Source organism: Homarus americanus, unplaced genomic scaffold, assembly GCF_018991925.1.
Source record: "Homarus americanus isolate GMGI-L3 unplaced genomic scaffold, GMGI_Hamer_2.0 scaffold28, whole genome shotgun sequence".
Lineage (NCBI taxonomy): Eukaryota > Metazoa > Arthropoda > Malacostraca > Decapoda > Nephropidae > Homarus > Homarus americanus.
Window position 1 is genome coordinate 6,176,923 of NW_024742238.1, and position 10,577 is coordinate 6,187,499.

Sequence of the window (10,577 nt, forward strand, 5' to 3'; positions counted from 1 at the left end):
ACAGTGTGTGTGTGTGTGTGTGTGTGTGTGTGTGTGGGGGGAGAACTTGGCTGCCGTCTAGGTCTGTGTGTGTGGGGGAGGAGGGGGGGTGAACAATATACTATGCGCACTGGCACCCATTTTACTCCACAAAACATAGAGGCAAGTGTCGTCGCCCTCCATCACACGCACACACACACACCGGAGGGGAGGAGGGGAGGAGGGGGGAGGGGGGTCACTCTGCTAATATTCCTCCTAATGATTCTGAAAAGTTAATATTTTTTTCTTTGGGGGGTGGGGAGTCCTGCCTTGTGACTTGTAATGAGTTGACAAGACCATGTTTGCTATATGGTCTCCTTATTCTCCGTGTGTGTGTGTGTGTGTGTGTGTGTGTGTGTGTGTGTGTTTATCTCTCTCATCCACCTCGTTCATTGGCCTACTGTACATAATCACGTGTCAAGTTTTCTCTGCGTTTCTGTTGTGGTGAAAATGAAGTCTGGTGCTGACTCGCAAACCTAACCTAACCAAATCTACCATGACAACCTTACGTCTCTTGAGTACGATGACTGAACCCATTGAATATGATAACGCAATATTCAAGGGGTAAAGTCATCGTACTCAAGGGGTTAATGTCATCGCAGTGAAAAGGTTAAACCATCCTAACCAAACGAGTCTCATGCATGGCGGCGCTTGTTCCAGCCAATTAGTCCTGTGATGACTTTTTACCGCCCCATTTAACCCCGATTAATATTTACACATTATTACCCGCAGATTATAATCCACCAAGAGAGGTTGAGCCGCTGATTAGAGTCTGCTTGTCTCTCTCTCTAATATCACTCTTAACTGCTGAATGGACTCGAGAAGTTGACTTGAAGACTTTGAGGATAGCGCGGTGTTTGGGGGTCATGTAGCTGAGAGCCTCTTCTGTTTGGGTAAGAGTGTGGTTTCAAGGTTATGGACAACAGGTCAAAGGTTAAGGGCGCGAGGTCACAGGATGAGGACACCAGGTCAAAGGTTAAGGATACCAGGCCAAAGGTTAAGGATACCAGGTCAAACTTTAGGGACACCAGGTCAAATTTTAAGGATACCAGGTCAAATGTTTATACCAGGTCAAGCTTTAAGGATACCAGGTCAAAGGTTAAGGACACCAGATGACAGGTTAAAGACACCACAACAAAGTGCTGGGGCCCGCTCTCGCCTCGTTGCACCCCCGGTTCGTGCCTACACCAAGCTCTCGTCATCACCGCAGCTAAGGGCTTAATTCTTGACCATCCTTGATTTAAATGTTATCAGGTCTACATCTTCGAGGTACTAGGTGGTCGCCGTGAGATCCCTGGCGCCTGACAGTTTGAATCCCACTACACCACACCACACCACACCACACCACACCACACCACACTACACCATCGGGTAAAGTAATGGTTATAGAAAAGCCTAGACGATAACTCTCCTTACAGACACAGATACCTCCTCACCACAACCACACCACACCACCACAACCACACCACACTTCCACCCCATCACCACCATACTACCACACACCTTCCCCACCACACAGTTCACACTCTCCTCCCGTGAATTTCGCCTTACTTACCTTGTCTGTCGATTTCCTAAAAAAAGAAAGAAAAAAGAATTAATTAAGAACCTATATATACAGGTAAGCCAACTACACCTTCAGTCACAGTTAATGCTACAATGACTCTAAATGCAATAATAACACTTCCTAATCAATAATCAATGTAATAACAATAAAAAAATTTGCAATTATATTTTCTGGTAATAATAATATAGGAAATAACATTGTATATTTTTGTACTATTGTCACACATGAAATTCCATAAAATATTCAATAATAATAATAATAATAATAATAATAATAATAATAATAATAATATTCAAATTGTACCCTATAAGCCTCGCCACCAATAAAATAAATAATAATAAACTACAAATATAAAACAACGCGGTCAAAATATATCCCTTTCTTAATAATCACGGTAGAATATATTTCACACTGGCACCCTCGAAAGACATACAACTTGGCACTTACCACAAGCCCCTCGGTGTGCCTGAGAGGTCTCGGGTACCATTTCAATACACCATTAGAAAATGATTTACTAACATATGTTGGTAAGAACAGTACAGTGGTTAGGTGCGCATCCCCTATAGAGATGTAGCGATGACCTGAAGATTAGACACCACTCAGGTTACTTTACATAAACATTAACCTTACCTAACCTAACCTGGAGATTAGATCCACATTAACATTAATCACCTTAACGTTAACCTAACCTAACCTATAAGTGTCCCATTAAAACAACAAGGAAAATGGAACAAATGGCGACAAATTATCACCGAGACTCTAGTGTAGGTACAGTATATGTGTTCTGTTAACCCACGCCATGAGGAACTAAATTAACACGAGTAGCTTCAGAAAGTCGAAAATTATGTCAACAAATAATTCGAAAACACTAACACTTTTTAATAATTATTTTCTAACCTTGAGAAAATATTACTTTAAAATACTGATTATCATTATTTATTACAATTAATATTCTTAAATTAGAGAAGCAGCATCATATTTTACAACGTTTAACAAGGAAGAACTTAGACAAATATATTATAATTTAAGCTCTTGGGCCGAGGCGACACTCAGAGAAAACGACGCGGCTCCTCACCAGGGAGACTAAAGTAAAGAGAGAGGACGGTACATTATTATCTATCTACGGAAAGGGAGACACCTAAATCCAGCTCTCGGTTTATTATTCACCCCAAAGCCGGATATATATATATATATATATATATATATATATATATATATATATATATATATATATATATATATATATATATATATATATATATATATATATTACCTGTACAATAAAATACTAATGACCCTATCGCACCTGAGTTTGATTGGGTGGCAGTATGCACGTGTAGTAGCTATGAGAACTCCTGAAGGTGTCTCGCTTATACTGTAGAAGGGCAGAGGGTGATAGGCTGATGTAAGAGAGGCATATACACACGTTAGAGGGCATTACTTAGTGGAGTGTTCATACGTGGAGCTAACATATGCCTGCTCCACCATACTGTAGGTCACAGGTTGGGTTACGTTAGGTTGGGTTGGGTTAAGAAGGTTAGGTTAGGTTAGGTTACATCGTCGCGTTAAAAGCCCCACAAGTTCAAAAAATTGCGAGAGAGAGAGAATAGGTGGAGGACGGAGAGAAGGATGAAGAGAGGGAGAGAGGACGGAGAGGAGGGAGAGAAGGAGAGAGGGAGAAGAGGAGAGAGATGGGTAGGAAGGATCGGAGAAAGTGGTCACGACACACACCAGCTTCAAGGTGATGAGCCAGTGAGGGGTGGTCGGGCCGTGTTGTTAAGAAGATGCCGGGTTTGTCGGGTCGGGTTTGGGGGGCGGGTCGGATGACTTCGAGTGATAAGAAGAAGAAGAATGGAGTGATCACACACACACTGGAGGATGCGCAACACACCATTTTCTTTAAAGGTCAGGTAAATACCCCCCACCCCCCCCCACGACACCTCATGTAAACACTGGTGAATCGTTTACATCCTCGTCAGGGTTTTATTGCTGGATAGTAATGACCGTCTCTCTCTCTCTCTCTCTCTCTCTCTCTCTCTCACTCTCTCTCTCTCTCTCTCCTCTAATCTATCTACTCCGCCTACAATTTTAACGCAGAAAACAAAAGCACTTCGAGAAATTTAATGTTATCTCATGTCCAAAGTATTTTTTTTTCCAGGATGGGAGAGAATTACCTAGAAAGTGACGACGAAAACACTGGAAAACACAAAATGGTTTCCCCAAAAAATTTAATAAGTAATATTTCTAACCATATGTCTTAATTTTTCCCTCGTGTGAGAATTAAGACTTAGGCGTACGATGGTAAACGACACTGATCGATGATGTTCCATAATAGCCTTTGAGTTTATTATAAGTTTAAGATTGTTTCGTATTGTATTGAAGTCTTTCGTGGAGTTTGAAGGACGGCTGTTATTTATCGTCAACTTAAAAGACATCACGAGTAGCGAAGTGGCGATCGATGGCGAATAGTATCAGTTGTAGTTCTTACGTAGAGCTGTTTAAGTTGTCGTATTCAAGGGGTTAAGTCATCGTACTCAAGGGGTTAAGTCATCGTACTCAAGAAGTTAAGCCATCGTACTCAAAGGGTTAACCCAGGTGGCTTTCGGGTGGCTAATCTTCAGGTGAAATAAGCTGGGAGTGGCAAATCTTCACGTGATGCAAGACGAGTATCACAGTTTACTAGGAAACATCAGCTGGACAAACGACAATAAAATGCTGAGAATCTGGCCAAAGCGTCCCTTCCCACCCCGTCCCTTCCCACCCCGTCCCGTCCCACCCCGTCCCTTCCCACCCCGTCCCGTATATAGAATGAAAGGTGTCTCTGGCATGTCTAAAGCACCCTGGACTACATACCTGAGATGTTATTTTCCAGTAGACAGGAGACTAAAATTTCACCCGTGACACGACACCCGACCCCCCCCCCCCCCCTCCGAGATGTTCCCACCCACACCTGTGATTTCTGATCGTCGTGTGTTGATATTCTCACCTGTAACACGATACCCTGAATTTTCTAATAGGTTACCTGTGTTTTATGGACATCTTACCTGAGTTTCTGCTTTTTTCTCTCACACGTATCAGATTTCCCTGAAGTGTATCGTGTTGAGTGAATTTCAAGGGTTGAATGTATTTTTCTTTTCTTTTCCAGGTGACAAGGAGTAAAAATTTTATATGGAACAGGATCATCCCCCTCTCCATCTCCCTCCCTTCCACAGTTTTCAGTTAAGAACATCTGCACTGAACTGGCTTTGTTACCTGGATTTTTATTTGTTTTTCTATCCGCAATACGACTCTTGCACCACCCCAGTCGTCACCACACACGACCCTTACACCCCCAGTCCGAGAGAGAAGAGTGTTATTGAGTAAATGTATTTTTTCCCTTCCTTCTAACACACGTGAGCCAAGAATACATCATGTGGCGGGGTTACGTCACAGGGAGGGAGGCGTGGCTACATAGTTAGTAAGTATGGTCACAAAAAGAAAGAGTTGGACATGTCCACAAAGGAAGGAGTGAGTTAGGTGTGGCCACAAAGGAAGGACTGAGTTGTGGCCACAAAGGAAGGACTGAGGTGTGGCCACAAAGGAAGGACTGAGTTAGGTGTGGCCACAAAGGAAGGACTGAGGTGTGGCCACAAAGAAAGGACTGAGTTAGGTGTGGCCACAAAGGAAGGACTGAGTTGTGGCCACAAAGGAAGGACTGAGTTGTGGCCACAAAGAAAGGGCAGAGGTGTATCCACAGAGGAGAAAGATTCGTGCGGACGTCATATTCACACCGGGAAGCCTATACCCAGGACTGCAATGTTGCATGTTGCACTCACCTTAACTACTGTAGGAGGCCCACAGGTGACCCCCCCCCCCCTTGCTGGAGACGTTAACCAACAACCTTAATGTTATTTTCCTTGTTATTGTGTTATTACCGCAGTTGTTGTTGTTAGTGTTTTTGTTTTCATTATTTTTATTACAAGTATTACTTTTTCTGATTATTATTATTATTATTATTATTATTATTATTATTATTATTATTATTATTATTATTATTTAATGTGTGTTGGTCTAGCTATTTCCGTACCGAATGCGTGTTTGTCGGGTTAACCGCCTTTTGGTGTGTGTGTGTGTGTGTGTGTGTGTGTGTGTACGCACCAAGAGGACAAGGTCAACTAACACACACACACACACACACACACACACACACACACACACACAGTTGATGAGTTGCGTGTGGCCGACACCTGGCAGACGATAAACTAATTACCTTATCACACCTGTGGGAGTACACACCTTTACGGCTGACCATTACGTCAAGGAGGGCGCCGCCACCACTGTAACTATGCTGGAGGTAAAGTCACTGGAGCACTGTAACTATGCAGGAGGTAAAGTCACTGTACCACTGTAACTATGCTGGAGGTAACGTCACTGTAGCACTGTAACTATGCTGGGGGTAAAGTCACTGTAGCACTGTAACTATGCTGGAGGTAAAGTCACTGTAGCACTGTAACTATGATGGAGGTAAAGTCACTGTAGCACTGTAACTATGCTGGAGGTAAAGTCACTGTACCACTGTAACTATGCTGGAGGTAACGTCACTGTAGCACTGTAACTATGTTTGAGGTAAAGTCACTGTAGCACTGTAACTATGTTGGAGGTAAAGTCACTGTAAAACTGTAACTATGGTGGAGGTAAAGTCACTGTAGCACTGTAACTATGCTGGAGGTAAAGTCACTGTATCACTGTAACTATGCTGGAGGTAAAGTCACTGTACCACTGTAACTATGCTGGAGGTAAAGTCACTGTAGCACTGTAACTATGCTGGAGGTAAAGTCACTGTACCACTGTAACTATGCTGGAGGTAACGTCACTGTAGCACTGTAACTATGCTGGAGGTAAAGTCACTGTACTACTGTAACTATGCTGGAGGTAAAGTCACTGTATCACTGTAACTATGCTGGAGGTAAAGTCACTGTAGCACTGTAACTATGCTGGAGGTAAAGTCACTGTAGCACTGTAACTATGCTGGAGGTAAAGTCACTGTAGCACTGTAACTATGCTGGAGGTAAAGTCACTGTACCACTGTAACTATGCTGGAGGTAACGTCACTGTAGCACTGTAACTATGTTGGAGGTAACGTCACTGTAGCACTGTAACTATGTTGGAGGTAAAGTCACTGTATCACTTTAACTATGCTGGAGGTAAAGTCACTGTACCACTGTAACTATGCTGGAGGTAAAGTCACTGTACCACTGTAACTATGCTGGAGGTAAAGTCACTGTACCACTGTAACTATGCTGGAGGTAACGTCACTGTACCACTGTAACTATGCTGGAGCTAATGTCACTGTAACACTGTAGCTATGTTGGAGTTAGTGATACAGTGTCGTCGTGAATATACCAATGTGATTATGTTAAGGATAGCACTCTACCATCCTACTGTTACCATTGTAATTATATTGGTGGCACGGTAACAGTGAAGGTGACGCAACATCACCGTTATGTATAAGTAAGGTAAAGTGCCACTCATAGTACTGTAATGTAATGGTATTGGACGTAGCCCCATCGCTCCAATGTAATGACAGTGAAGGTACCAACACCATTGTAATTACATTGAAGATATCACGACTGTACATATGTAACTGTATAAACACTACAAACACACACACACACACACACACACACAAATCCTCTCTCTCTTTCTCTCTCTCTCTCTCTTTGTTTACTGAGGAGTTTCCCAAGACGTAGGTATAAAAGTCTCCAACTCAACTCGGAAATAAACAACAACAACAACCGTTGTAAGACAGGTGAACGGAACAGGAACATAAACACCGACCAGAGGAACAAGAAACAATAGACACGAGACACATCCCCCCTGGTGGTCGGTGCTGTAACTAATATCAACAAAGAACAAAAGCAATACGATACATCTCGCTCCGCTCCACCACAATAGAACCTCCTCCTCCAAGCTAGGGTACAGGTTCAATTAGGGAGAGAGTGATTGGGGTCTCTCTCTCTCTCTCTCTCTCTCTCTCTCTCTCTCTCTCTCCTAATTAGGGTGAGAGAGACTGAGGAGAGGGGAGGGACGGGACAGGTATGTCTAGTTATGGTAGAGTCTCAGCACAAGCCATCCCACCCTCCCACCAACCCACTCATCATCCATCCTTTACCACACTCTCCTATTCTCGCTACTATCCCACTTCCCCTTGCAACATCCCCTCACTGCAAAAAAGAGTGAGGGTCGGAGGGGGGTTCGTGCATTGCCATCTCATTCTCTTGCCATGCAATATCAACAACAACAAAAAGATGTCTTTATATTCTCCTCACGACATCCTCCTCAAAGGCAGTCACAAATGCAGCTTGACATATTAACGTACAGGTGAATCTATTACTGATTATCTAAGTTATCTATTCTTGTCTATAGATTCTTAATGGTCTAATTTTTGAGAGGCTATTCAGACACCTGGATCTATTTTATCAGTCGTCTATCCATGGCGATTAAAGTCAAGAGATGCGTCTATTACTGATGATCTCTACCTGTCTACTGTGTTGTTATTATATTCAGGTGAATTTGTATTTGATTACCGTCTCTTACCGGTGCATTCGGGTCATCTCTTCTGGGTGTTCCTGAAAAATTAAAAGGCCAAGGAAACAAAAGTTGTCAGCTAAATTTTATCAATCTAATTTTTCATTTTTATTTTGTTAATCTAATGTCAGCTGAAAAAAATCTTTCAGACCAAAATTCCATCCAGGCTGACCTGCCGGTGGTGAAGACAGGGATGGTGCTGGAGGAGCACCAGGTTAGGTGCAGTCCGGAGAGGGAGGTGAAGGTGCGGGTGCGCATCAGCCAAGCTGTGCAGATCACTTTCCGTGGTTGTGTGCACCGCCAGGAGACGAGTGTCGCCTTTAAGGGTCTGATGGACTCCTTCACCTCTGGTGAGGAAAAGGAGACCGACTCCCTGAAGGAGAAGATGAGGTCCTTCACCTCCACCAAAATGAAGGAGAAGGTTTCTGCCACCTTCTCCTCCCTCAACGTTACAGACGAGGTCTGCTCCCCCTCCTACATCAATGAGGTGTGCACCCCCGACCCCTTCTGCAAGGAGGTGTCCTTCTCCTCCTCCTACCACAGGCATAAAGAGGATAAAAGGGATGGGTCCTCTTCCTCATCCTCGGATGATAAAAAGGAGGGGTCCTACTCCTCATCCTCGGAGGATAAAAAGGAGGGGTCCTCCTCCTCATCCTCGGATGATAAAAAGGAGGGGTCCTACTCCTCATCCTCGGAGGATAAAAAGGAGGGGTCCTCCTCCTCATCCTCGGAGGATAAAAAGGAAGGGTCCTCCTCATCCTCAACATCCTCCTCCAAGGATAAAAAGGAGGGGTCCTCCTCCTCGGAGGATAAAAAGGAAGGGTCCTCCTCATCCTCAACATCCTCCTCCAAGGATAAAAAGGAGGGGTCCTCCTCCTCGGAGGATAAAAAGGAAGGGTCCTCCTCATCCTCAACATCCTCCTCCAAGGATAAAAAGGAGGGGTCCTCCTCCTCGGAGGATAAAAAGGAAGGGTCCTCCTCATCCTCAACATCCTCCTCCAAGGATAAAAAGGAGGCGTCCTCCTCCTCGGAGGATAAAAAGGAAGGGTCCTCCTCATCCTCAACATCCTCCTCCAAGGATAAAAAGGAGGGGTCCTCCTCCTCGGAGGATAAAAAGGAAGGGTCCTCCTCCTCCTCAACATCCTCCTCCAAGGATAAAAAGGAGGGGTCCTCCTGCTCCCACGAAGAGGTGTGTGCCCCTTACCAGTTAAAGGAGAGTGGGATAACTGGGGTATTTCAGGCCGGGGCCAATAGGAATTACATTGAAGTAATTGTAATAAACTGTCGTTTACACAGCCCCACGCCTCCCCGTTAAACCTAACTCTTTTCACAGTCCTCCCTTTTTTCATTTCTTTCCTTCACATTTTCCGTTATACATACAGTATACTGTTTATGATTCGTGATGACTCCAAATACGCAAACATAAATATATATAAATTATTATCAATGTTAACATATTATTATCCGTTTATTTAATGATCTAGACATATATTAATTAGCGTTTGTTATTACTATTTTTCCCATTAATATTATAAATATATATTTTTTACTAATAAGCTGAACATGTACAATTGTTTTTTAAGTTAAAACATTTTTGCAGAGTTTTATTCATCCCTAAAGACTCTTCTTACCTAATATAATTAATTCATTATTTATATACAGATCTAATTACAATTATCAGTAGTTCAGTATTTATAAAAGGAGACTTGTGTAAACTTGAGAAACATAATGGACAGCATCTTTAGGTTTTAAATAATTGTTCTCAACTTAAATATATAGTAAAAATTATTTATAATTATATGTTATGTTATCTTATCTTCACGTGTTCCAGAATATTCAACACAGTTTATGAACCCCAAGGCCGCCGCGAGACTCTGCAGGGGGAGTTCCTCGACAACACACACACCAACTGTTTCGAAACCGCATGTTCGGACTCCTGCTTCGTGTTACTCCTTTGTCAGGCCAAAAGGAGGTTACAAGTTTACAACACAAGGGGGGAGGGGGTAGGCTGAAACGGTGAAGTAGGTCTATTTTCCTGTTGATGATGAGGTGAGGTGAGGACGGTAGTGATGAATGGCGGTAGGGTGGCGGAGGAAGTACATACGGGTGCCCGAGCAGTATAGCCTTGGGAATGTGACCACTTATTAAATCACATTAACTCATGCAGGCTTACATTCTGGTGTGTGTGTGTGTGTGTGTGTGTGTGTGTGTGTGTGTGTGTGCTTGCCTGCAACCCTGGAGGACAATCCAAAAGGTACAAAGACCAGCTCAGAATGATGATAAAAATATGTAACATTCCCCTAAAAGATCTTGAAACTATTGCATCCAACCTGTACCCATGGCGTCAAACATCTCGAGAAGGGGTGTAATGGGGCCAGATGTGCATGTAGGGAAAGGAGACACAATGGCCCTCCCAGAGACCACCCAC

General features: G+C 43.3%; 1 protein-coding gene across 1 annotated transcript; it reads left to right on the forward strand.

The window, feature by feature from the left end:
- The first annotated feature begins 8,273 nt into the window (after positions 1-8,273).
- LOC121876570 (uncharacterized protein DDB_G0271670-like) lies at positions 8,274-9,464 on the forward strand. Its single transcript, XM_042381772.1, has 2 exons — positions 8,274-8,666; positions 8,748-9,464. Exons 1-2 carry the CDS (start codon positions 8,274-8,276, stop codon positions 9,462-9,464), a joined length of 1,110 nt encoding a protein of 369 aa, XP_042237706.1.
- The last annotated feature ends 1,113 nt before the right edge of the window (positions 9,465-10,577 follow it).